The 27,829-nt window shown below is 42.6% G+C and overlaps 2 protein-coding genes and 1 long non-coding RNA gene across 3 annotated transcripts; 2 read left to right on the plus strand and 1 right to left on the minus strand.

Moving 5' to 3' along the window:
* The first annotated feature begins 3,335 nt into the window (after positions 1-3,335).
* On the plus strand, positions 3,336-8,419 carry LOC143645293 (olfactory receptor 4B1-like). The gene is made up of 3 exons (XM_077114797.1): positions 3,336-4,246; positions 7,961-8,048; positions 8,405-8,419. The coding sequence occupies exons 1-3, from the start codon at positions 3,336-3,338 to the stop codon at positions 8,417-8,419; spliced, it is 1,014 nt and encodes a 337-aa protein (XP_076970912.1).
* Positions 8,420-16,235: 7,816 nt separating this feature from the next.
* Positions 16,236-26,313, minus strand: LOC143643793 (uncharacterized). Its single transcript, XR_013156404.1, has 3 exons — positions 26,205-26,313; positions 17,405-17,551; positions 16,236-17,052 (listed from the first exon to the last, which is right to left on the minus strand). It is a non-coding gene; the product is annotated as an uncharacterized LOC143643793 (long non-coding RNA).
* LOC143643794 (olfactory receptor 4B1-like) lies at positions 18,111-19,217 on the plus strand (the record flags this gene model as incomplete). Its single annotated transcript, XM_077112304.1, has 2 exons — positions 18,111-18,997; positions 19,202-19,217. Coding segments are annotated over exons 1-2 (903 nt in total), but the record flags the coding sequence as incomplete, so codon positions are not given.
* Positions 26,314-27,829: the final 1,516 nt, after the last annotated feature.

A 27,829-nucleotide genomic window follows, 5' to 3' on the forward strand; every position in this document is an offset into this window, starting at 1 on the left:
ACTGTCTTTCTCTTGGGCAAGGAGAAAAAACATAAAATACTAGGATGTTTGAGAGAATAATAGATACCATTAATTGAGAGCTTCTTATTCTTCCCTCCAAATCTACTGGTTCATCAGTTCATCGTCAACCAAGAGTCTATAACTATTTAAGAGCAACTGTGATATTAGCATAATGGATGCTGCTGTGGTTTGTGGCTTAACAGACTCTGTTCGTGAAATCAAAGAGTAAGCAATAAACTTAGAAATAGAATGTTCTAACTTGTGTGGTTCCCAGAGTGGATAGTAGATGAATTTCATAATTTCTTCTTTTAGTTTTCATTTCAGTTTACTTTATGTGTCTAGTTATATGGAGATAAGTAAGGTGGGTGTGGGAAACACATACAAAAGCAATAATTACAATGAAATCTGCTCAGTCCTCCAGCATGGAAGGTGTGTGGGTGGGAGGGGACTGAGGGGTGGTGGGTGAACTGAACGATGAAGGGAAGACAAAGGTCTCCAGGAAGCCCAAGTGTGCACACCAACGGGAGGAGCGGCCCCAGCAAGGGACGGAGGTGTGAGAGGAAGAGGGGAGGATAAGACGTGGCTCAGAATGAAGAGCCAGTGATGGCCAGTGAGGCTGGAAAGATAAACAAGGTCTCATACGCCATGCTAAGGATACCGGACTAATCTTATAGGCAAGGGAAATGCATGGCTTGATCAGACTTACATTTCTGACGTATCCATTTTACAGTCATTAAGGCTTATCATGAGCTGAACACTGTGCCTCACAGCATTGAACAGAAAGATCACTTAGATTGATTTCCGGAGTTGTAGCAGAGCTAAATGAGGGAGACTGGAGGCATCCAGGGAAGGCTTCATAACCAATGGTTGTCACCAAGTGGGTAGGATCTGGAGAGGGAGCAAAGATGGGTTCATCAGGCAATGTGAAACACACGAGGGCTGCTCTCGTGGTGGGAATCAGCTTGCATCTGTGAGACTGCGAGGAGGCCCCAGCAGAACGGAGGTTATGCTGCTGCTCAGTGGGCCTGGGCGTTGGCTTGAAGAGGCTGAGCAGGTATTGTGGAGGGTCTTAAAGGCCAGGGGGAGGACTCTAGGCCTGATTCCCAGGCCACAGCGAGATGGAGGCGATTTCTGAGTGATGCAGGCAGGGAGGGGGGAAGAATTCTACCTCCAATTGCAGAATAAACGGGGGTGAAGGCCAGCACATGGGGGACAGATGGAGCACGTGAGACGCTGCCGTCATCTTTGCTAGGACTTCCGGTCCTGCCTGAAGGTGAGGCTGCAGGAAGATAGAGGAAAGAACTGGTGAAAGAGGATGAGCAGATTGTGTAAGTGTGGGAGGTGGAGGAGAGACGTGAGTTAGAGGTGACTCTAAGGAGTCAAACTTTGGGAAGGAGGGAGGACAGTGAATGTGAGACCTTGTGTGACAGAGGTTCCTCAAGCCACACCTGCCAGGACGCGATGGCAGACTCCATAGGTCAGGCTCACTAACTGCAGCTCTGACCCCTGTGCAAATCCTGCCTTAGGGTGGAGAAGGCAAGGAGATTCCTTAGTGTCACTCTTTCTTCTGTGCCTTTGTCTCTGTGGACCAAAGACAGTGAGATCGAGTCATGCCCATATCTCGGCATCATGTAGTTCTCTTGCTATTTATGGGGAAGGCACATTAGATGAATTTGGATAAGTTTTAGTATCAGCCATGTGTCTTGCTGTCATTCTGTAGGCCTAGGGATGGCTTACCCCGTTCCCCTCTGCCTGTGGCATGGTGAATCCCCCTCCTTCTTCTTTAGATATACTTGGGTTTTTCCTTGGCACAACAACTCAGAAGTTATTTAACCTCTCTGAGGCTCACTTTCCCTAACTATCAATTATCTACCTTAAAGTGACGAATTAAAGGAGGGGATGACCGTAAGGATCCTCTTACCAGCGTCCAGCATACGGTGGACACCGGCTGAAGGGTGGGGGCATTTGAGATCGTGTGGTTGGTGGACTGCCTGTGAAAATGTGGGTCGTCATGGAACCCTGGGCCTTGATTTCCTGCAGGCCACCAGACTATTCCCCAGCCTTCACAGGTATGTTTGATGCCTCCCTTGTTTGCCTGCTCCGAACCAATATGTGGTTCCTTTCTCCTGTTCAGCCTCTCTTCTCTGTTGTCTTTCTGATCCTATGCAGACCCTGTTCTCCAGTTTCTGGCAGGAATTTTCTGAGCATTCTGTAAGGGGATTTTTATCTCATATATCTGTTCACCTTTTCGCTATGAGAAAAATTTGGTGAGGGATTTAATCTGTTTTTAGGATGGATGCACAACTGGGAGAAGGAAATTTATGGTTAAAAACATATACTTTAAAGTAAGTTTAAAAGCAGAGAAAATCTTGAAGTCTTTTTTTCCCACTTATTTCAACAGTGTTGTCTGTAATTATCTGAAGTTGTGCCCTTTGTGAGGATAAGGATCTCGCATTCTTATTTCACGTGTTCTGAATCGCCGAGGAACATGGTATGGGCCTAATGACTCATTTGGTTTAAGGAACTGAATTAAAATAAATCCTCAACTCCTGTTGCCAAAACTGCTGCAAATCTCTAGGAAAGTATGACATGAGAACATGCAAACCTGTGAATACCCCTGTGTTACATTAAAACTATTTTTGATAGTGAGCTTCCAGATAACTGCTTCTCTCTTGGGTGACAAAATTTTTCTCAATTTGTAAAAATTCATGATACTGTGGGATTGGGTGAAACTGTAGGGCTTGTGAGAATGAAGAAAGTTATGTACTTCTGGTAAGAAAAATACCAAAACATTCTTTAGAATGCCAGAAATATCAGTGAGAATGATAATTCCTGAGAGATAAATGGAGAAAACAAGGCATTCAAGAGCAAATCACTTGGGGCTCTCTTAATGCAAAAGCATGAGAAGAAAACATTGAGAAGGGGAGAAATGTTAGCAACTAATATGGATATTTACTAGTGCAGAAAATAATGAAAAACTTTTGTCAGTGTGGTGTACTTAAAATAACATACACGCTTGAGTAAAATTATTTGATACTAGTTCCGGGTCCATCTTTACAGGAAGACTTGGCTCATTTACTTGGCTTTAGAGTCTCATTTTTCTTACTTGTCATATGAAACTATGGAGTTTTTGTGACATTTCTTTAATGGTGTCTTGTGTAGGGTAGGATAGAGAGCACCAAATGAATAAACATTTACTATATGATGAACTAACTAAAAATATCAGTCAGATAATAGGTCTGTAATGTTTGTCAAGTAATGAACAAACACAAAGGATTGGTGTTATGATTGCATCTGTTTTCTCACAGGGCTCTTCTATGAATCACCTTCCCCATATGGAACCCACGGCCAGCACAAATAACGTGACCGAGTTCGTTTTCACCGGACTTTTCCAGGACTCGGGGGTGCAGAGACTGTGCTTTGTGGTGTTTCTCCCCGTGTACCTGGCCACGGTGCTGGGCAACAGCCTCATCGTCCTCACCATCAGCGTCAGCAGGAGCCTGCACTCGCCCATGTACTTCTTCCTCAGCTCCCTGTCCCTGGTAGAGATTGGCTACTCCTCTACTGTGGCCCCCAAGTTCATCACAGACCTGCTCACCAAGATTAAGACCATCTCCCTGCAGGGCTGTCTGGCTCAGATCTTCTTCGTCCACTTTCTTGGGGTCACGGAAATCCTTTTACTGGTGACAATGGCCTATGACCGCTACGTGGCCATCTGCAGGCCTCTTCATTACATGACCATCATGAGCCCCCAACTGTGTCGCGTTCTTGTTGCTGGTTCCTGGCTGGGGGGCTTTATACACTCCGTAATTCAGATTCTCATCGCCATCCAGTTGCCCTTCTGTGGCCCCAACGTGATTGACCACTACTTCTGTGACCTCCACCCCCTGTTCAAGCTTGCCTGCACTGACACTTTCGTGGAGGGGGTGATTGTGTTGGCCAACAGTGGCTTAATTGGCCTGTGCTCCTTCCTCATCTTGGTGTCCTCCTATGTTGTCATCCTGGTCCACCTGAGGAAGCATTCTGCAGAGGGGAGGCACAAAGCCCTCTCCACCTGTGCCTCCCACGTCACAGTGGTCACCTTGTTCTTTGGACCTGTCATCTTCCTCTACATGCGGCCGTCCTCCACCTTCACTGGGGACAAGCTGGTGGCCGTGTTCTACACGGTGATCACGCCGATGCTGAGCCCTGTCATCTACACACTCAGAAACGCAGAGGTGAAAAGCGCCATGAGGAGGCTGGGGGGGCAAGACAGAGAACCCAGAGATACAGTGAAAAGGGGAAAGTGATGAGTCAAATGTATGTGTGATCATTCTATGTTCTTAAATGGATTTTAATCTTAGTAGGACATTTAAAAACCATAGAAACAAAAACAAGAACTAATGTTACTGCTGTTCTGATTCTCCTTTGTACATAAGGACTCCATGGGATCTCTGTGTAATATTCCAAGGGTAGAGTTCAGATCGTCTAGCTGAAACACAGGAAATTTGATTAGCTCCATGATACCCACCATTATAATGGGATTGGGTATTATGAAGACTCAACCAAGTGCAAATGCGAAGGAAAATATTTTAATGCCAGTTTACATAGGTGAAAATACATTTTTTTGCATGCACACAGTGCGTCCTTTTGTCTTTCCTTCCATCCTTTTCTCCCCATTTTCTTTCCTTTTGTCCTTCCTTCCTTCCTGCTGTTTTCTTTCTTTCCCTTCATCTTCTCTCTTTCAACTCCCTCATGCTAACTATCCGTATTTTAGAACCCCGTCCCCTTCCTGACAAAACTAATCAGAAGAATTATTAGGGGCGTTTGGGGACGGAGGATATTAATCTGCTTTCAGTGCAACTGAAAATAACATGCACAGAATTTTATAATTTTTGTATTGTTTTTGTATTCTTCTGGTTGACTCTTTCCATCATGTACCACAGACCATCTGATCATGAGTGCCAGAAAACCCTGGGGCAATGTCAACTCTTCTTATGTGCAGGTAAAGAGGATAATCCTTAAATCTTCTGGGTCTTCCCTTTTGTATGGCAGCATTAGGCAAAATAATAAATAAATAAATATCTAGATCGCATTGATTATACCCATCTAAAGGGAAAGATCAGACCAGACATTTTAACGTAAAGATCACCGCTGGCCCTTCCTAGGTATAACAAACAGCAGGAGGCTAGAGCATGCTCAGCAGGCATGAAGCAAGAATGAAAGGCGGGAAATGCTGCCCAGGCATGACTCTGCCCACATCTCTGCCCCTTATTTATTGCTTATCAGTGTTTTTGGTGAAGTGTGGTGATTTGGTTCGTGTCCACGCTGCTGTGGCCCCAGTCGTCTTGACCTTGGCCCTCGGCCACACGCTGTGGACGATTTAAGGAATATTGAGAGATAGGCCCCGATCACTCTACTTCTAGGGGGCTGCGGGGTCTACTGCAAGTGCATGGGTTTGCACTCCAACACGGGCTTTGAGTTTGCACCCTCCTCTGCCTCTCCTGAGTGATGGGATGACGCGCTGCAGACATGTTCCCGAGCGGAGAGAGGGAGCCAGCAGACAGGACGTCTACTCACTCCATTCTCCTATAGCAGAGAAAGGAGAAGGTGCTGACAGAAGATTGGGTAAAGCACTTATTTAAAAAGCACCAGCTTTAAAGGAATTCCTTTGGTGTCCCCATTATTCATGGCCATGATTGGCCATCAGTAAATCTCGAGAAAATGCTGCTTCTTTTGCCTGGAATGACTTTACCTCCTTTTTCCATATGGTAAAATTCCATACATCCTTCAAGACCCATGCCACAGCCACCTCTCCTGTAATGCCTTCTCTGTCCTCCATCCTCCTTGGACAATTTTGTAACTCCTCTCCATGGTCATTTTTTTCATACTTGTACCTTTTTGTTAAAATTTTAATAGCTTAACTTCAGCAATTCAGTGGGCTATTCCAAGACTGTATCAGCTATACCCAAGGTCTATGTAAATTAATTTCCCAGAACAACTATTTTCCATAAATATAATAAGACATTAACAATTGTATGAACCTCATAGCATTATTTCAGATATTAAATAAGATATATGCATGTCAAGGTTTTTAGCAAAGAACCTAGTACAAAGTTAATCCTTAATGAATATTAACCATCATCCTCAAAATTTAATGGTGGCATCAGTTTTTATTTTACATGGTTTCTTTTTCCATTTTCACCCACTGATCTTTTTGGCTTGTAGATCTACTCCAAGTAGGCCCAAACTCAATGCCACTGAGCTTCCACCTTGTGTTTAGAAGTGTCTCTGGACTAAACAATCTCTGTTGCTTTTTTGTGTGCCTAGCACATTGTGGATGCTCAATAAATATTTGTTAATGAAGCATTGATGGCAATATACTTTCCCTATTTTGCTTTATGTTGAATACTCTTATATTTTGTTAACATTTATCCTAAAGCATGTGGTTCAGCTAAACTCAGTGGAGCTCCCCACCCTTCTTTTGAGCGCTGGACTTAAAGCAGGCCAGGATTTTGGTTTGCAGCCCCTTAGGCACATGTCGATTTGGATTCCTCATTTCCTCTCAGAGAAATGGAGAGAACAACATCAGTGAGCTCTGAGGCTTGGACAGATAATGCCTATTCTAGCTGAACTGTCGAAATTACCAGGGATTCCCTTTCCTACTGAGGATCGAGAGCTACTGGGTCTATGGAGAGCTAATTACTCTTCTGGTTTTCCTGGAAAAACCCAGGAATTAAAGGAAAGCATTTGTTCATTTTTGAAGAGAGGGAGAAGGTTGGGAAAATTTAGAGGTGCGTTCTCAGTTCCCAGAGGCAGTAAGAATCTAATCATCCAATTTAGCATTGTTGAGGCAATGTTATTAGTCCATGATTGTAATTCTGTCACATGTGTAAAATAATGTCTCTTGAGATAATAAATGGATCATGCTTTCTTCACAGAAAAATTATTAGAGTTCAGCAAACTACTCTGCATATACATTTTCACTTATGGTTTGATTGTGTTCATCAGAAAAAAGTGAGTTAATGAGACAGAACTACAGAAGTACAGAGAGAGACATTCTGGCCTTATTTTGGAGGCTCCACGAAGTTATCCGAAATACAGACCCTGCCATTTTTATAATGTAGCATCAACCTCATGGCCCCAGAGGGCTGCTTGTGCTCTAGGCCAGGGTTGGCAACAAAATCTTTTGCCGTGGTGGAGATGGTCTACGTTTGTGCTTTCCGATACGTTAGTGATTTTTGAACACATGAACTATGGCTAGTGAGAGCAAGGAATCAAATTTTAAATTTTATTTACTTTTGATAGGTTAAATCTCAATCGCCATATGTGGAGAGTGGATGGCAGATCGCATAACGTAGGTCTAGCTTTTCATCAGGTCCCAGGAGGCTGGGCAGGGAAGGGTGGGGCCACAGCGAGCACTGCCCGGCTAGGGACGCCTCCTCAGAGGGGCGCCCAGCATTCTGATCTCGTCTTGTCGACCAGAACTCAGTCACATGCCACTCTTGTTGGCAGGGGAGCCTGGAAATCATCCTCTTTTACTCTGTGTGGGATGGTGTTCAGCTGAAAATCAGGGTCCTCTCCTGTTCTTAAGGACACCCCCAATTTGCCAATAAAGAAAAATTCTTCATAAATGTGACTTGTAATGGTTTGGTAACATCACAGACATTTTAAATTTTTGTTTAAAATGTTGCTACACCATTGCTTCTTCTTATTCTTACTTTTTTTATTTGGCTCAAAACGAACCTTTATTCTCTCATGGGTCTGGAGTCTAGAAGTCTGCAGCAGGGGTTGTCTTCTCTCCACGCCCTCCTTGCTTCTTCCACATACCGGCAGCCCCTGTGCTCCCTGGCTGGTGGCCACGTCACTGCTCTCTGTCCCCATCTTCATGTGGCCTTCTCTGTGCGTTCTCCTTGCTCTCTCTCTCTCTCTTTTTTACGTTTTTTTATTGTATAATATAGTATATACAAACAAAGCAAAGAAAGAAAAAAAGTAATAGTGTTCAAAGCACTCTTCAGCAAGTAGTTACAGGACAGATCCCCGAGTTTGTCATGGGCTACCATCCCATTGTCTCAGATTTTCCTTCTAGCTGCTCCAGAGCATGGGAGGCTGGAAGGAATATTAACATAGTGACTCAGCAGCCGTACTCATTTGCTAAATCCCATTTTCTCTGTTATAATTCCTCCTTCTCCTTTGATCCTTCTCCCACTCTATAGCCATCTTTGGGTGATGCCCACTGTGACTTTTTCATGTTGAGAAGAAATGTCTACACTAAAGGATAAGGGATGTACTTAGTTGATAATCTTGGAGAGGCTGGCCCCTGTGATTCATCTGCCTAGGAACCCTCTGGGAATTACAATGTCCCAGCAAACCTAGGGCATGAAACTTTTTCAGGGTCTCAGTTCAAGCTCTTGCTGTTCTTAAGAGCCAACAGGAGTGATGCTGGTTGGGGTTTAGCAACCATGGCAGCCAGCACCGCCTAAAGAGGCTCGTACAAGAGCAGCCTGCAGAACAGCCTCTCGACTCTGTCTGAGCTCTCCTGGCCACGGATGCCTCCTTTTATTATATTCCTTTTCCCCCTTTTGGTCAGGAAGGTGTTATCAGTCCCATGGTGCCAGGGCCGGACTCATCCCTGGGAGTCCTCTCCTATGTCTCCAGGGAGACTTCCACCCCTGGATGTCGGGTCCCCCCCATGTAGGGGGGAGGGCAGTGATTTCACTTGCAGAGTTGGGCTTAGAGAGACTGAGGCCACATCTGAGCAACAAGAGAGGCTTCCTGGAAGCGACTCTTAGGTCTCATTATAAGTCTTGGCTTTTCCTGTACAGAAGGTTTCATAAGAGAAAACCTCAGAATCCAGGGCTAGGCCTGTTTTCTGGGGAGTCCCCAGTGGTTGAGAGGGTACCTGGGGTTTCCTAGGAGAGTTCAATAGTTACGTATTTATGATACATAGTATTTAATAAATATGATAATGTTTACAGCTATGCATATATTCCCCCATATATTTATATATATTTCCCCCTCTTTGGACCCTCAAAGGACTCTACAGGTACTTTTTAATTATCAGCCCACCATAGCTGAGTTGTATCTTGTCAGAACACGGAATTACAAGTCCTCGCTCCTGTTCTGGACTCCAGGAGTTGAGGCTGTTTACATGAACTCTCCAGAGACGTTACCATTGCTACACTTTTAATGCTGGATTTAGAAGGCTGATGGCATTTGAATTCTCTTGCTTTTGTAAGTTATTATATCATTTTCCCCAGAGATGCTGTAGGTTTTGTTTATTTTTTTACTTTTAACGTCTAATAGTTTTACTAGAATATGTCCTGTGGTTGATGGTTCTGGATGGTTTTTCCTGGTACACAGTGGATAAGGTCTTTTTAAAATTAATTACATTTAGCAGTTATCTAAATTGTCCACTTTTTTTCTGACTTCTTTTGCTTCTTTTTAAATCTCATTTTCTTTATTGATTATATGCTTTACTTTCTTTCCCTTTATTATATTTTAATTTGAATATACTCCCTTATATACTTTAATCTTCATTTCAGGTATGATTTTGTCTTTTTAGGTAATTTTTTCCTGAGTTCAACCAACTCTTGTTCAATTTATTCCTGATTTTAAGAATCTTTTTCTTTTCTTAGGTTTCGTATATTTAATTTTGTGTATATTTTTCATATCCATGACTGCTGGTTTGGGTATATTTAAATCAGTCTTGAGTATTCTGTAACAGATTTAATCATATTTGTATTTGTGTTCTTAGGAAGAATTTTCATTTTCATCAGCCAAAGTGCTTTGACAACTTTTCATATTTTTTCAGTGGTTTTTTTCCTTTTCTTTTTTTGGATAGAGTTGTTTTTTCTATTGCTATTCATTTGGGAACAGTGTTTACGTTTATGCTTTTTTGGTTGGTTTTGCTTTTGAGAGGGGGAGACTGCTGCTGCACCACTAGTCTTGTGCCCACAGCACAGATTGGAAGAGAAGGGAAAGAGGAAAGGTGGACCTGGTGCTTTCACTAATGTCTCCTCGTCCACTCCTGGGCTGGACGGTCACCACTGGCTGGAGAGGAGCCTTGGACATGAGTGTTTTCCTCTGGGCAGGATCGGAAAGGGGTCAGGCAATGGGGGCATCTTCAGTGCTGGTCTCAGGGGACGAAGACACATGTTCATTAGAGACTTACCTTTTTCATTAAAGAAATATTGATATTGTTGGTGCTAGTAATTTTGATTTTTAACTTAGTGCCCCTTCCCCGGTATATTTTATCCTAAGCATCTACACATGAAATTAAGTAAATGTCCAATATTCTACATATCAACCAGTCATTAAATATTTTAACACAGGTATTTTTATTTACAAGTCCTAACAATACTGGAGTCATATGTTATTATTCCCATTTAACAGCAAGAAAACAGAGAATAAAAGCTAAATCGTCTCAAGTTATAGAGGTACTAAGCGGTGGAAACAGAATTTGAAACTAGATTTTCCTGATGCAATCTTTCCATTATGCTATGTTTCTTTCAAATCTAGTATTTTTTGAAGGCCATTTTTAGTCAAGGAAGTATATTTTCACTAGTGTATCAGAACCATTAATTTGTTCCAAAATCTCCCTTTCCTCATCGGTGACAAAAGCCATCCCATGTGACATTCACCAAAACTTGGCGTCTTCTGCTTTGGTGTAATTAAAGTTAGAAAATGATGCTCAGAAATTCATGAGATTATTGCATTTGACATTTTTTGCTACTGTGTAATCACAAAAAAACAGATATGGGTGGGTAGAAACTCATTTACGTGAACTCACATTGGAGAAATCTTATGAGATTTCACCTGTGTTTCCTTCTTGAATTTTCACAGTATATTCTTCAAATCTGGAGTTTGAATTGGTGACATTTCTAGGAGTCACAATTTCCTGTATTTCCTCTCCTTTCTGTGGAGGAGAATTTTCCTTCATTTTTTAGAGGCTCTTTCCTGAATCTTTAGAAATAATCACTTTGTTTCATAAAGAGATTACTTTTTTCCCATAAATATTATACATATTTTAGAAAATTTGTAAATGACCAACAGTAGAAAAAGAATGCTAAACACACAATCTGACCCTCAGAGATAAACACTGATGATATTTCTGACTACATTACTGGAATTTAAATATATTTTCACTTCTAGACTTCACCATTTTCATGTCCTTGTTCTCATTTTTGTCATAACATTTTTTTGAAGTATTGTTAGGACAGCTATAATCCCAACTCTTGGTATTGTTGGTGCTAATCTGGATAAATTAGGAGACATCTCTCAGTTTCAGAATTCCAGCTATAAATTGGAGATAATATTGTACCAGTTAGTACTGAGTATGATTCAACCAACGGAAAATCCAATTCCACATTGCTTTCAAAAATAAGGGGATTCATTGCCTCTTGTAACTGAATAGTCCAGAGGCAGGTCAGTCTTCAGGTAAGACTTGATCCACTGTCTTTCCTGCTGACCTCTGCCCTTTGTGGGGTCGCTGTCTTTCCTGCTGACCTCTGCCCTTTGTGGGGTCGCTGTCTTTCCTGCTGACCTCTGCCCTTTGTGGGGTCGCTGTCTTTCCTGCTGACCTCTGCCCTTTGTGGGGTCGCTGTCTTTCCTGCTGACCTCTGCCCTTTGTGGGGTCGCTGTCTTTCCTGCTGACCTCTGCCCTTTGTGGGGTCGCTGTCTTTCCTGCTGACCTCTGCCCTTTGTGGGGTCGCTGTCTTTCCTGCTGACCTCTGCCCTTTGTGGGGTCGCTGTCTTTCCTGCTGACCTCTGCCCTTTGTGGGGTCGCTGTCTTTCCTGCTGACCTCTGCCCTTTGTGGGGTCGCTGTCTTTCCTGCTGACCTCTGCCCTTTGTGGGGTCGCTGTCTGTCCAGCTGACCTGTGCCCTTTCTGGGGTCAATGTCTTTCCTGCTGACCTCTGCCCTTTGTAGGGTCGCTGTCTCTCCTGCTGACCTCGACTGGGCTCCTGATGGTAGCTGCTAGTTCCCAGCCCTCACAGCCTCGCTCAGCACCGGTCGTGAAGGGGCTTCTGCCTGTTCTTGTATCTTCTGACCAAGACCGAGGGAGCACCTTTCCCCGACCCCCTCTGGTATCTACCTCTCCCTCTAACGGAGCTTCTACCCCTGAACCAATCTGATGTCCAAACAGGTAGTGTTTGAAGATCTGCTTAAGCCAATCAGGGGTAATCCTGCACATTCGAAACCTTCCAGTTTCAGAAATGGGGTTAACTGAAGCAACGTCTGCGTAGTTTTGCAGTCGAGAAAAGTGAAAGCTGGGGAGGGGACCAGTCCACAACGCCCAGTGAGAAAGTGGCCTTGGAGGAATGCAGTGAGCATGAGAGGCTGTGCTGTCACAGATGCATCTGTGCAGTTGATAATAATGCCAGCTGTCCTCACGCAAGCGTCTTCACTGCCATCGTGTAACTCAGGAGGTGTTCAAGGCAATTGCTTCTAAGTGATCTTGAAATGTAGAGTGTTAGAGTGAAAAGGGACATGGGAGATAATCCAGTGCAGTTTTGTCATTTTGTAGGTGTGAATCTGCAAACCGTAAAACTGAAGGGCTGTGTAAACTCCTCACAGACCAGTTTTTTCTTTTCTTCTTTGAGTCTCATATGCTCTTGGAAGTGCATATTGGGGCAAAAAGTCTCCTAATGTCATATCTTTAGCTTTCTTGTCTTAAAGCATAACTACTGGATGTTTGTAACTTATCCAAAGTCTCTAATTGAATTAATTAAAACATATTTTAAACCTTTTCCTAATTCACTTTCTTAGCAAAGATTCACACCAGAGATGAGGCATTCCGTAGGGAATTTGGTCCCTTGATTGCAGCATGTGGTCCAATTTATTTTAAATTGCTCAAGCATCTCATTATTGAAAAATAATATTTTTCTTCTGGTAAGTGGGATTTTTAAACCAAAGAACAGGATCTGCAAATTTCTTATTAGTTACTTTCTGTAGTTTTTGTCTGTTTATAAACAGTAGATCCAAACTTTGACCGTGGGACAGATTTCCTGAATCCTTCTCTTCACACTGTACCCGCACCACCATGGGCTGTTGTCTCTAAGGTGTTCGCAGGCCTGAGGACCTGGCTGTGTGGAGCTCACACTGCCAAGTGACACCAACAATCACAGCATCAGAGTCACTGCTAGAGAACCCGGCACCGTGGCAAGTAAGTCCGTGCATTATCTAGTGACTGGCTCTGTGACTGAAGCCACGTAAATTCTCTTCTGTAAACTCAGGGGTGCCGTGTAACGGCCTTCTAACTTCCCTTCAGCTCTGAAGTGTCCTTGGCTCATTCCGGCAGCTTACTGAGGGGAGGTGCTGAGCCCACTGGGGACGGCAGTGCAGTGGAGAGCCCTGGATGGAGAGTCCTGCTCTGACAAGGGCGTACTGAGCTTCAGGCCAGACCCCTCCGGGGTCTTCAGCCTAGGACACCCCACTGAGTGACAAGCTCTGACAAGTTGGAGAACTCTGGCGACCTTTAGGGAAAGAGCCTTCAAGCTCCACTCCTTGCTCTGAAGCTGAACGATGCCCAAACAAGATTCCCTGATTTCAGGTGAGGAATCCCAGAAGGATTTCCAGTGACTTAGCGTGGAAAGAGGCTCCAACCCCCTGTGTGATCTAAGGAAAGCCACTTCCCCTCTCTAAGCCTCAGTTTCCGCCTCTGTGACAGGAAGGGACTGGACAGAGTTTGTCCTCACGTGTCCTTCAGCACTCCTGTTCTGGGTTTCCATGCAGCCCACTTGGGATCCCACGTGAGTAGTAGGTATGACCTGAGCCTATAGGTAGGTCTGCTGGCTCTCTGTCATGTTACTGTTTTGTCCTTTCAGATACCAGCCATTGGGACTCTATGGTGGGGATATAATTATACCTAGTTAGGGTCTAAACCATTATTTACCAACCTAACTGTTAGCATTGTCTGCTAAATTTAATCCATGACCTCATCATGAGGGCTATATGTGTGGAGATCCTGGGCAGAAGAGGAGGTAATTTGCTACTAACTGTCTCTTTCATGGGCAAGGAAGAAAGGAAAGCAGGGAGAAACGTAACAAAATACTGGGAAATCTGAACCAGTAATAGCTGCCACTTATCGACCACTTCCTGTTCTCCAAGCAACCCTATTAAGTGCTTTAAGTATTTTGCCTCACATCTAATTCTTGCACAACCACATCAAGTGTGAGTTGTGTCCCATTTGGAAATGTATGAAATTCTGTTCCCAAGGACATGCAGTATGTGGGCAGGAGAGGCCAAGGGTCGGTGTGGACTGCAAGGCTCACCCTCTGACCACAGCTGGAAACCCATCTCTGTGTGGCTGAAACGGAGCTTGATGAGGTGCCTTGTCTGATTTCCTCAGGACTTCAGATCTTTATGCGTCTGGAGCTGTCGCCTCCACTAAGCCTGGTGACTTGGCCCCTTGGAATCCATCACGTCCTCCTCACTGTGGGCCCATGAGATCACCGGACACGACTATCTGCATTTCCCTGATGAATTGTCCAATTGCTTTTTAGAATGCACATCACGTGATACTTTATGATAATCTTCTCAGCATAATCACCCACATATGATTGTGTGTACATGAGTGTGTGAATGTGTGTTTGTAAGAGATCTGGCTTTTTAAAATGAAATTTTGATAATTCATGTTCAAATAACACTGGGTGAGACAGAGAACAAAAAATGTCTGCTGCTGTGGAATGTAATTATTTCAGGGACTTGTCTTTTCTATCTCATGGAAAATGGTCTTTAAGTTAGAAAAAAAAACTCTTAACTGCAAAATTATAGCTTACGTGTGTTTAGTTCAGCAGAAGAAAATGTCCACTTCTGAAATAACAGTGATCTACATTGGTCACAATGTTACGTGTGTGCTGTGAAGGTGTGTCACTTAGGTTATCTGTAGTCAACACAGACTGAGAGGAAAATGTATTCAGATAGTTTTAAAGACTCTAATTCTTCCTTACAAATCTACTCATTAATCAATTTATCATCAACCAAGAGTCTGTGTATACATCGGAACCAACTGTGAGGTTAACTCTGAGGTGCTGTGGGAATTCCAGGACTGAGACATACTCTGTGAAGACAAACAGATGACACACCACAGTGAGCAATCAAAGCATACATAAGTGTGGTGAATTGTGTGTTTCCACATGCACGTGGTAGAAGACTGTCTACAGTTCCTCATTTCTAAATTCATTTCAGTTCACATCCATTCAGCACTTTTGTGTCCAGGTGGTACAGAGCTGAATCAGGTCGGCATGGGATGCAGATATAAAAACACAACGAGCATGGAGGACGTCACGTCTGGGAGCAGTCATGGGCGGTGCAAGACCTGGGCATGGAAAGAGGAGCAAAGAATCCTCAGGAAGCCACAAAAGCACCCTGCGTGGAGACAGCAGCATCCGCAAAGGCTGGTGGTGTGAGACCAAGTCGGGAGAATGAGACATAATTCAGGATGGACGGAGTATGGGTGCCGGGGCAGTGATGGCAGGTGAATCTGGAAGGCAGACAAAGCCTTCCATGCCATGCAAATGGTATTGGACTTAATATTGTAGGCGAAGGGAAAGCATTGATGGATTTCAAGGCAATGCATGACTCGATCAGATCTGCATTTTAGGAGTATAATGATCATCTCAGCTTGCATTCATTAAGGGCTCAACACTGTGATGCCTTACTGTGATGAACAGAAAGATCTCTGGTATTAATTCCCAGGGTCGAGAGCAGAGCCAAGTGAACCAGAGTTAAAGCAGTGACTTTCCTAGAGCAGGTAGGATGTGGAGCAGGAGGTGATGGGCGTGTCAGGTGCTGTGAAAAAGAGAAGGGATCTTCTCGGTTTGGATCCGTGTTTATTTATGAGAACGTAAGGAGATATGGGATTTAACTGCAGTTGGTTTGAAAAGGACTGGGCGAGTATTGTGGAGGGTCTTAAATGTCACGTGGAGGAATTTTGGTGTGCTTGCCAGGCAACTGGAATTAGTGGGGATTTCCGAGTGATTCAATCAGAGGGAGACTCAAGAAACATTTCCAACTTCAGTGTGCAGACGAGACAGATGGAGCATGTATGACACCGCAGCGATTCTCCCAGGAGCTAGTGGTCTTGTGGGAAGACAGGAGAAGGAACTGATGAAGTAGGCAAGATGCGGGGAATGCGTCCATATGGGAGCTGGGACAGTCCTGAGTTAGAGGTGCCACAGGGAGGAGGAGATGTGGAACTGTGTAAGAGCCAGACATGCAAAGCTGCCATTGGTCACTCCTGCAGGGGACGATGACCAGTCCAGAGCGTGGTCTTACCCTGCAGCTGTGACCCGTGTTCCAGTGCCTTCCATGGGGCAGGGGAGGAAAGGAAGGCACCCAGTCTCACACCCATTGGTGCTTCTGGGACTCTCGTGTACCAGAGATCGTGACCAGATCTTCCCCATTAACTCAAGTTTGCCTGTAACACTCCTGCTGTTTATGAGACAAGTGCAATAAACGAGTCTGGACAAGTTGTATCGGTCACGGATCTTGGTGTCATTTCTCTAGCACACCGGACGGTCAGTCACGTGTTCCTCTGGCTGAGGTGTAGTGCCGTCCTCTCCCTTTCCTTAGAGGGACCTGCTTTGGCCTTGGCTCAACCCTCACAAACTGTGTTTCTTTGGATGATTTACTTAGCTTCTCTAAGCTTCTGTTGCCTTTTCTATCAATTATTTACCTCAAAGTGGAAGAATTAAAGAAGGGGATGATTATAGAGTCCTGACCGCATCCCAGTACGTAGTAGATGCTGTATAAAGACAGTAGGTCTGAGATTATGTGGTTGCTGGAATGATTATGAAAATGGTGATCATTAGGTAACCATAAACTTTAATTTTCTTTGGGCAGCCAGGTTGTTTCTCAGCCTTCTTGTGCTGTTGTGTTTCCTGTCTCGTTTGCCCTTCTCTGAACCAGTAGGCAAGCTCCGCCTTGCTTCCTCTCCTCCTTCAGCTACTCTTCCTTGGTACCTTCCTTGTAGTCCATGCAATCCCATTTCTTCTCCAGTTTCTAGCCAGGCAATTTACTGGGGAGTCTCTCACCAGATTTTCATTCTGTGTACCTTTTTAAAGTTTCACTATGAGAGAAATTTGGTAAGGTGCATTTAATCTATTTTTAGAATGGACACACAAAAGGAGGGGGAAAATAAGGGGAAAAAGATACTTTAAAGTAATTCTAAAGGCAGAGAAAATCTTGAGGTTGCTCTTTTGCTCCTTTCCCATGTGTGGTCTTAATCACACAGGGAAGCTGGATGTCCCCTGAGGGTCAGACCACCTTTCAATCTTCTTTCAGATGTCTTGATCGCTTAGGAACATTAGTATACTAATAAAACATTCAATTCAAGGAATGAGAGTAAAACAAATCCTCATTGCCTGCTCCCAAAAGTGGTTGCCAGTCTCCAGGAAACTGTAACACAGGGGTATGCTGACCTGGGCCTGGCCGTGCATTCTACGAGAGGACCGTCTGATGGCAAGCAGCACCCTTCCAGATGTCTGCTTCACTCTAGGATGCCAACAATGTTCTAATTATGCTTGTTTAGATTCGTGAAGCTGTGGAATTTTTTGAAGCCACTGAGCCTGAAATAAATCAGAAATTTATATTGTTCAAGTAAGGAAAATATCCAAGTGATTCTTTAAAAAGGGAGAAATATCAATGAGAATGGCATTCAGGAGGGATAGATGGAGGAAACAAGGGGTCCAGGAGCAGATCATCTGAGAATCTCTAATGCAAAAGCATGATGAGAAAACACTGAGAATGGGAGAAGTTAGCAATGGTGGAAAAAATGGGGATTATTTTTCTGTTAGTGTGGTGTACTTGAAATAACACGTGAATTGGAATAAAGTGATCTGACGCAAGTTCTGGGTCCACTCTTTACTTGGAGGCTTGGAGAACTTACCTCTCTAAGCCTCAATTTTCTTACTTATGATATCAGAACTATGGAGTTTTAGTGAGGCATCTTTCATAACATAGGCTGTTGAGCATTGAATAAATAAACTTTTTTTATAAATAAATAAACCAGTCAGATAATATATATTAAAGGTTTAATACACTTCCAGTGCTAAGCAAATATGAGGGATTGGTGTTATGATTGCATCTGTTTTCTCACAGGGCTCTTCTATGAATCACCTTCCCCATATGGAACCCACGGCCAGCACAAATAACGTGACCGAGTTCGTTTTCACCGGACTTTTCCAGGACCCGGGGGTGCAGAGACTGTGCTTCGTGGTGTTTCTTCCCGTGTACCTGGCCACGGTGCTGGGCAACGGCCTCATCGTCCTCACCATCAGCGTCAGCAGGAGCCTGCACTCGCCCATGTACTTCTTCCTCAGCTCCCTGTCCCTGGTAGAGATTGGCTACTCCTCTACTGTGGCCCCCAAGTTCATCACAGACCTGCTCACCAAGATTAAAACCATCTCCCTGCAGGGCTGTCTGGCTCAGATCTTCTTCGTCCACTTTCTTGGGGTCACGGAAATCCTTTTACTGGTGGCAATGGCCTATGACCGCTACGTGGCCATCTGCAGGCCTCTTCACTATATGACCATCATGAGTCCCCAACTGTGTCGCGTTCTTGTTGCTGGTTCCTGGCTAGGGGGCTTTATACACTCCGTAATTCAGATTCTCATCGCCATCCAGTTGCCCTTCTGTGGCCCCAACGTGATTGACCACTACTTCTGTGACCTCCACCCCCTGTTCAAGCTTGCCTGCACTGACACTTTCGTGGAGGGGGTGATTGTGTTGGCCAACAGTGGTTCAATTGCCCTGTGCTCCTTCCTCATCTTGGTGTCCTCCTACGTTGTCATCCTGGTCCACCTGAGGAAGCATTCTGCAGAGGGGAGGCACAAAGCCCTCTCCACCTGTGCCTCCCACGTCACGGTGGTCACCTTGTTCTTTGGACCTGCCATCTTCCTCTACATGCGGCCGTCCTCCACCTTCACTGGGGACAAGCTGGTGGCCATGCCGATGCTGAGCCCTGTCATCTACACACTCAGAAACGCAGAGGTGAAAAGCGCCATGAGGAGGCTGGGGGGGCAAGACAGAGAACCCAGAGATACAGTGAAAACGGGAAAGTGATAAGTCAAATGTATGTCTGATCATTCTATGTTCTTAAATGGATTTTACATTTAGTAGACATTAAAACCTGCCACAACAAGCATAAGTCTCCATGAGATTATGGGACCTACCAATATTGTTAGGTTGAGTAACTGTTAAGACTCAAACTAAGCACAAATGCGAAGGAGAATATCTTACAATTTTCTTTCTTCCTCCTTTCCTTCCTTCCTTCCTTCCTTCCTTCCTTCCTTCCTTCCTTCCTTCCTTCCTTCCTTCCTTCCTTCCTTCCTTCCTTCCTTCCTTCCATCCTTCCTTCCTTCACCCTTTCCTCCTTCCTGACTTCCTTACAGCCTCTTTGTTCAATCTCCCTCATGTCAACAATCCACTATTTATTTTAAGAAAAGAAACCAATCAGAGGAATGATCAGGGAAGATTTGAGGAGAGAATGTACCAATCTAATATATGCTTCCAATGCGGAGAGGTGAATCTGAAAATTGTATGTAAGATTTTTTTATTTTCTGATTAGATCTTGGCATCTTGTGCCATAGATTATCTTACCATGAGTACCAGAAAAGATCCAGGAACAATTTCAGCTTTTTAACATGGTGTGACAAAGGATAACCCTTAAATCTCTCTGGGCCCTCTTACAATGCCCAGCATTCATGAATAAAACTTATATAAAATGACATAGATTCTATGACATTTATGCTACCTGCCAATCAGGAAAATACTTTAATATAAAGATCTTTGTTAACCCTATCAAGGTGTAAAAAAATGTGAAAAGTTAGAAACTCATTAATAGGCCAAACTTGAAGAATGCAAGGGAGAGAAATACTGACCAACATGATTCTACCCCGAGAATCTGTTCCTTGCTCTCAGTGTCCATGCAAATCCATTTCTCTCGATACCTATTAGTGTTTCTTGGTGAAGTGGGATCCCACCGTCTGTGTCAACGTTATCGTGGCACATCTCAGAATCTCGACATCACCCACTGCACAATTCATTGTGAGCGATTTAGAGAGGGCTGTAAAATTGGCCCCTTACGTGCTATGCTTAGAAGGCTTCAGGCTTTAGTGAAAAGAGAGTGGGCTCTAGAATTAGACAGACCGGCTGTCAGTTCGCACTGCACTGCTCCAACTCTCCTCAGGGTTGGATGACGTCGTGAGGCAGGTTCCCAGGACAGAGGGAGCGCTGTGGGGGGGGGGGGCGCTAGTCAGCATGAGGTTCTTTCCCTTTCTCCTGCAGATGTCCATTGAAGATACATGCCAAGTACTTGTTTTAAAGGCACCAGGTTTTAAGGCATTTGTCTTGGTGTCCCCATTAATTCAGACCATTATTGGCCACCAGAACCTCATGAATAAATGCTACTTTTTCTGCCTGGAATAATTTTACCTTCTTTTTTCAAATGACAAAATTCCATACATTCTTCAAGCCTAGTTCAGTCACCTCTCTCTTTTTTTTTTCTTACATGGGCAGGCACTGGGAATCGAACCCGGGTCCTCTGGCATCACAGGCAAACATTCTTGCCTGCTGAGCCACTGTGGCCCACCCTCAGTCACCTCTCTTATAATGCCTTCTCTGTCCTCCCTTGTCCTTGGGTTGATTTTGTAATCTTTTTCCATTGTCAATTTTGCATGGTTTTTTCATTACACTTATCCCTTTGATTGTATTTTATATGTATTTCTCTATCACTAGACTGTAAGGTCTCCAGAGGTGACAGTCCCTTCTTATTCTTTATAGCTGTAAATATTGTGCATGTAGTTGGTGCTACATAAGTGTTTGTAGATTAAACTCCCTCTAGGCCCTATGGCAAGTGCTCCTTATAGGCTGTTACAGATTCTTTTGGGACACTTTTTTGGTGGGTGTGAATCTCTGCCTGGTGAGCTTTTCAGGCTCACACTCTGAAATTCTTTAGGTTGCTCTGACTGTCTTTCCGTCAAACCCAACATCCAAGTTCCTTAACTTCTCAGAACAACTGTTTTCTCATAATATGATAAGATTCACAATTGTATGAAGTTTATAACGTTGTTCTGGATTTCAAATGGGATAATATACATGTAAAGCTTTTAACAAATATCCTGGTACAGACTGAAAACTCAATAAATGTTAGCCATCATCATCATCATTTGTGTCCAGTCCACCCACCCATCTTCCCTCTTTCCTGTAGCTCCAGCCCAAAGAGGCCGGAAGTAGGGTCCACCCCTGGAGTCTTCATGTATCTGAAAGCAGTTCAGTCATTTGTTTCAAGAATTCTTTCGACTAAACTTTCTCTATTGTTTTCGAGTGCCTAGCACATTACAGGTGCTAGATAAATATTTGGAACTTAAATGTTGCCTGTAACATAGTTTCCTGATTTACCTTTTTGTGGTTGTTGGCATGGGCAGGTTCCGGGAATTGAACCTGGGTTTCTGGCATGGCAGGCAAGACTTATATGCTTTGTACTCATGCTTGGTTCATCTTTATTGTAAAATATTTTGTCTAAAGCTAAACTTGGTGGTGCTACTCTCACTTTCTCTTGATGTTTTATTGGTAATAAAGAAGGCTAGGACTTCAGGATGGGAACCACTTACTCACATGTAGTGTTTTAAATTTTTTATTTTGAAATACTTTTAAACTAACAGGACACTTGCAAAAATAATATAATTATATATACAGAACTCCAAGAAACCCCTACCTACCCAGATACTTAGACCCATCAACTTAACACTTTGTCACGTCATTCTATCTACCAGTTTCTTTGTATGTCTCTTTGTCTATTTATCAGTTCCTTTTCTTGAGCATAGCTGTATATATCATGCTCCTTGAACACTTAATACAGCTATCAACGTTTCCTAAGAAAAAAATATATGTAGCAACCTTAAGTGTAGTTATCAAGGTCAAGAAATTTAACATTGATTTTGTTTCCCACTTATATTCTAATTTTTTCATATGCCCCAATAATGCCCCTTTGAGCCTTTTCTCTTCCCTTGCTAGATCTTATCCAATCATTGTGTCAGTTTGTTAAATGATGCCAGAATGCAATATATCAGAAATGGAATGGCTTTTTAAAAGGGAATTTATTAAGTCACAAGTTTACAGTTCTAAGGCCATGGAAATGTCTAAACTAAGGCATCCAGATAAAGATACCTTGACTGAAGAAAGGCCAATGTCTGTCACCTGGGAAGGCATGTGGCTGGCATCTGCTGGTCCTTGTTGCCAATTCCGTCACTTCCAGCTTCTGATGCCAGTGGTTTCCTCTCTAACACCTGTGGACCTTCACTTCACTCCTCCAGGAAGCAACTCTGGGTTCTGGCTTGCTTAGCATCTCATGGGAAGGCATATAGTGATGTTTGCTAGGCTCTTCATCTCCAACCTTCCATGTCTAGCCTTCTGCTCTCTCTGTCAACACTTCAAGCATCTCCCAATGTCTGAATCTCTTTTGGCTCTGAAGCAACTATGTTTTCTCCACATTGTCTCCCTTTTTAAAGAACTCCAGTAAACTAATCAAGATCACCATCTAATCAATGAGTCACACCCACAACTGGGTGTGTCACATCTCCATGGAAACAATTTAGTCAAAAGGTTCCACACACAACAGGATGTGTCACATCGCTATGGAAACAATCCAATCAAAGTGTCCACCCTAAACAGTAGGTCTGCTCCCACAGGACTGGATTAGGAAAGAAAACATGACTTTTCTGGGTTATATAAGAATTTCAAACCAGCACAGTGAAGTATTGCATTTAATTGTTATTGTCTCTAGTTGTGCTTTCTTTCTTTTTTTTTTAATTGTGGGAGCATATATGCAACATAAACTTTCCCATCTCAACCACTCCTAAGCACACCAATCACATTCACAACATTGTGAGAACCTCACCACCTTCCATTCCTCAAACTTCCCCATGTCTCCAAACAGAAACTCTATATTCATTCTGCATCAGTTCCACACTCACCCTGCTGTCCCCCCGCCCCAGCAACCTGTACTCTGATTTCTGACTCTTAAGAGCTTGCATATTCTCTGACAGTTTCTTGTAGTTACCATGAGGCTTAACTTTAATATTCTAATTTATAACAATCTTGTTTCTTTGATGCCAAATTAACCTCAATAATATGCACAAATTATGTTCCTACACCCCTCCTTGTCCCCACCTGCATGTACTCCTTGTTTCAGATGACGTATTTATGCATTGTGAGTCTAAGACTGTTGATTTATTAATACATTTTATGCATTTGCCATTTAGATCCTGTAGGAAGTAAAAAATGGATTTCCATATCAAAAATACAACAGTACTGGCATTTATATTTACTTATGTCATGACCCTTACCAAAAGTCTTAATGTTTGCTTATAGCTTTGCTCTATCGTCTATTTTCCTTTTGTTTCACTCTGCAGAACTCTCTTTACCGTCCTTTGTAGGTCTGTGATGACAAACTCCCTCAGCTTTTGATTGTCTGGAAATGTCTTAATCTCTCCCTGATTTGTGAAAGACGATTTTCCCACATATAGAGCTCTTCTTTGGCAATTTTTTCATTTCAGCACTTTAAATATGTTACCCACTGCTTTCTTTCCGCTATAATCTCTGATGAGAAATCAGTATTGGCCACCCTCCTACATGATGCGTTGCTTCTCTCTTGCTGCTTTCAGAATTCTGTTTTTATCTTTGGCACTCAACAGTGTGATCATAAACGTCTTTCTTTAGTTCTATTTGGAATAGCCTGTTTGGCGTCTGTTGAACTGTCTGGATGTATATAATCACGTCTTTCATTACACAAGGGAAGTTTCAGCCATTATTTCTTTGAATACTCTCTCTGCTCCTTTCTCTCCTTCTTCTTCCAGCATTCCCGCTGGTAAGTGCTGGTGATGCTTTCTTGTTAAATATATATCATAGCATACAATACCCTGATACTATAAACTTTGTACAAGATTTATACCTTTGAAGTAGTTCATGCAAGAACTTACTAATATCTGTAGTGTTAATTCGTGGGATATATGGCTCTGTACAACCCCTTTCAATCATGTTCATCTTCAATACGGCAATATTACTTACATTCCACCAGTGAACTGCCTTCACTTCTACCCATTCATTCACAGATTACAGATGTGGCCTGCGGACTGTGGACATTATTCACGATGCCCCATGATGCTCAATGGGTGGGGGTGGCTGAAGGACATGCTGACTGAGAAGTAGCATGGTGAACTGTGGTATATACAAGAGATGAAATATTGTGTGGCTACAGAAAGGAACGAAGTCATGAGGCATGCAGTGAGGTGAATGATTCTTAGGGACATTATGTGGTGCAAAATAGGCCAGAAACAAAACAACAAATATTGTATGGTCTCTTCTAGAAAATACTGATAAGAAAATTGTGGACTAAATTGTAAGATCTTATAGCAGTCACATTTCATCCAGAGCTGTAAATGTTATTTCTAGATTTTGAGATGCGGTGTTATAACTTGTTATAGCTGGTATTTCCCTGGAATTTTAGTACCTATGTGACACCAAAGACTGAGAGTTGGAGTTCTGCAGTTCTGAAAATTAGCATTGCTACATACAACAATTGTTAAAGAAACTGAAAAAGAGACCAGGCTTCAATTAGAGATAAGAATGAAGCCAATTTGGTTGGAACTTAGGTATATCAGAATACAGGGTAAAGGATGGCATTGCCTATTTTAGAACTTCAGCTACTGTATGAGCCCAAAGAAGAGAGGTTTATTTTGTCCAAAACCTACATTTTCTGTAGCACACAATCTAACTCGACCTTTCTGGATAGAGCATTTAAACAACCAATCACATGGAACTCAGAATGGGAATACTGGCTTGTGATTCTGTGCAGCCTAATGTAATGCCCGGAGACATGCCAGAGTATGTTGAGTAGAGAAATAAAAAGTGTTGGCAAAGTACTTTGAGGGACTGGAGAAAAAATATGGGACTATTAAAATTTCCCAGCTGGGAAATCCTTGATACTCTCTCAGATATCAGGGACTCCCAAGTTAATAAGCCAAGCTCTTGATTTTGAGGTTTGCTCTTTTTTTTCTCAATGATTTTTTATTGAGATATACCCTTCTAAAGTGTATAATCAGTGGCTCACAGTATGATCATAAAGCTCTGTATTCATCATTACAATATATTTTTGAACATTTTCTTTACTCTGAAAACCATAAAAATAAGAATAAAAACAAAAGTAAAAAAGAACACCCCAAACATCCCATAACCCCCATCCTCCTATCATTTGTTTATGTATTTATGTATTTATGTATGTCATGTATGTATGTTAATATTTGTTTATTTATTATCCTTACTCATCTGTCCATACACTGGATAAAGGGAGTATCAGTCACAAGATTTTCAAAATCTCACGGTCACACCTTAAAAGCTCTGTAGTTATTCAAACATCTCCAAGAATCAAGGCTATTGGACGACAGTTCAACAGTTTCAGGTATTTCCCTCTAGCTACTCCAATACACCACAAACTGAAAAGCGGTATCTAGATACCGAATAAGAATAACCTCCAGAAAAACCTCTCAACTCTGAAATCTCTCAGCCACTGGAACTTTATTTTGTCTCATGTCTCTCGGCCCCCTTTTGGTCAAGAAGGGTTTCTCATTTCCATGATGCTGGGTCCTGGGTTATCCCCTGGAGTCCTGTCCCACATTGCCGGGGAGATTTACACTCCTGGGAGTCATGTCCCATGTAGTGGGGGAGGGCAATGAGCTCATCTGCCGAGTTGGCTTGGAGAGAGGCCACATCTGAGCAACAAAAGAGGTTCTCTGGGGGTGACTATTAGGCTTAATCATAAGTAGGTTTATCTTTTCCTTTGTAGGAATAAGTTTCATAAGAGCAAACCCCAAGATTGAGGGCTTATTCCAACAAATTGGCTGTCCTCAATGTTCTTCCTTAGGTGGGGAAGTTTAACATTTCCACATTTTCCCACAGTTCCTCAAGGAAACTTTGCAAATATTTTTTAACCTTCTGCCCAGCTTACTCTGGGATGCATCGGAACATCACACTAACCTGTACAAACCAATAAACTCTCACTCCCCTATTCATGGTTCCATATAATTATGGTGTTTGGATAAGCTGATCATACAAATTAAATTAGATAGTGTGCTACCCAAAATATAAAATATAAATTTGCACCAAATAAATAATCCTTCCTTTGATCCCACACAGAAGTTGCAGGTTTAAAATACACTACTTTACCTTAGTCCTACTCATATCAGCTTCATTCATATCTCCAACTGAAGTCTGATCACTTTTTCAGTGTTTTAAAGAGTTTTTGTATGGGGTAATACTATACAGAACTCTAGCTTTTTCTCTCAGGTGTCACAAAGATCCTGGAAGTTCCATGGAATGACCTGGATACACAAAGAGTTGAGGCTTGCTCTTATGAAACTGACTTCTGTAGGGGGGAAGCTAAATCTACTTATATTTATGCCTAAAAGCTACTTCCAGGGAGCCTCTTTTGTTGCTCAGATGGGACCTCTCTCTCTCTCTAAGTCCAACTCTGTAAGAAAAGTCATTACCCTCTCCCCTACATGGGACATGACATCCAGGGTGAAAGTCTCCTTGACAATGTGGGAGATGGCTCCCAGGGATGAGCCTGGCCCTGGCACTGTGGGATCAACAATGCCTTTCTGACCAAAATGGGGAAAAGAAGTGTTATGAAATAAAGCATGAGTGGCTAAGAGAGATCAAATGGAGTTAAGAGGCCTATTCTGGAGGATATTTTTATGCAAGCTTCAGCTACAGACACTGCTACTTGTCATGGTATGCCAAACTTCAACCAACACCATTCTGGTTAACCCTAAAGATCAACCCAGGACTCTATCTGAGATTCAAAAAAAGTGTCATGCACTAAGATTACATTCCAGAAACCTACAACCTTCAGATGGTTCTCAAGTCAGATAAGTCCTGAAATCCAGAGGGGCCAACCTCTCCAAGCACATCAACTAGTTCCATCCTCCATCCCATATCATTGACACTCATTTCCAACATGAAAAAGTTAGAATGACCATAGCCCAAATACCCCTAAAGAGTGGGAGAAAGATCAAAGGAGAAGGAGGAATTATAACAGAGAAGACAGGATTTAACAAATAACTGTGACTGCTGAATCATCACTTGATATTTTTTTGCCTTCAGTGCCTTGGAGCAGCTAGAAGGAAAATCTAAAATTGTGGAACTGTAACCCATACCAAACTCTGGAATCTGTTCTACAACTAATAATGTACTTCAAAATTTATTGCTTTTTTTTTTGTAAATATGTCATATTTAACAATATAAAATGTTAAAAAAAAAAGCCAAAGAAAGAAAACAGAATGAGTTAAAACAAAACAAAACAAAAAGTGTTTTTTCTGGTATAGCCAAGCTCTGACTTTCCTTGTTGGTGGTTTCAATGTTTGTTCCTGCTCCTTTGCATGTGTCATCCTTTCTTGTTTCTTTCTATGTCTTGTAATTTTGTGTTGTGTCCTAGACATTTTGTATTTTAATTTGTTGTTTCTGGAATTTAGACACAGAGATATCTGTTCCTTAAGTTTTTTTTTAATTTAAAAAAATTTTTTTTATTAATTAACAGAAAAAAAGAAATTGACCCAACATTTAGAAATCATACCATTCTACATATGCAATCAGTAATTCTTAACATCATCACATAGATGCATGATCATTGTTTCTTAGTACATTTGCATGGGTTTAGAAGAACTAGCAACACGTACCTGGCTTTGGTTATGATAGCATTTCCCTTGAATGCCTGGAACTTAAAAAAATAAGAGAACATCTTTCTAAGACTTTGTAGATTGGCCAGTGTATATATTCACTTCCACAGCTAA

Source organism: Tamandua tetradactyla, chromosome 8 (assembly GCF_023851605.1).
Source record: "Tamandua tetradactyla isolate mTamTet1 chromosome 8, mTamTet1.pri, whole genome shotgun sequence".
Taxonomy (NCBI): domain Eukaryota; kingdom Metazoa; phylum Chordata; class Mammalia; order Pilosa; family Myrmecophagidae; genus Tamandua; species Tamandua tetradactyla.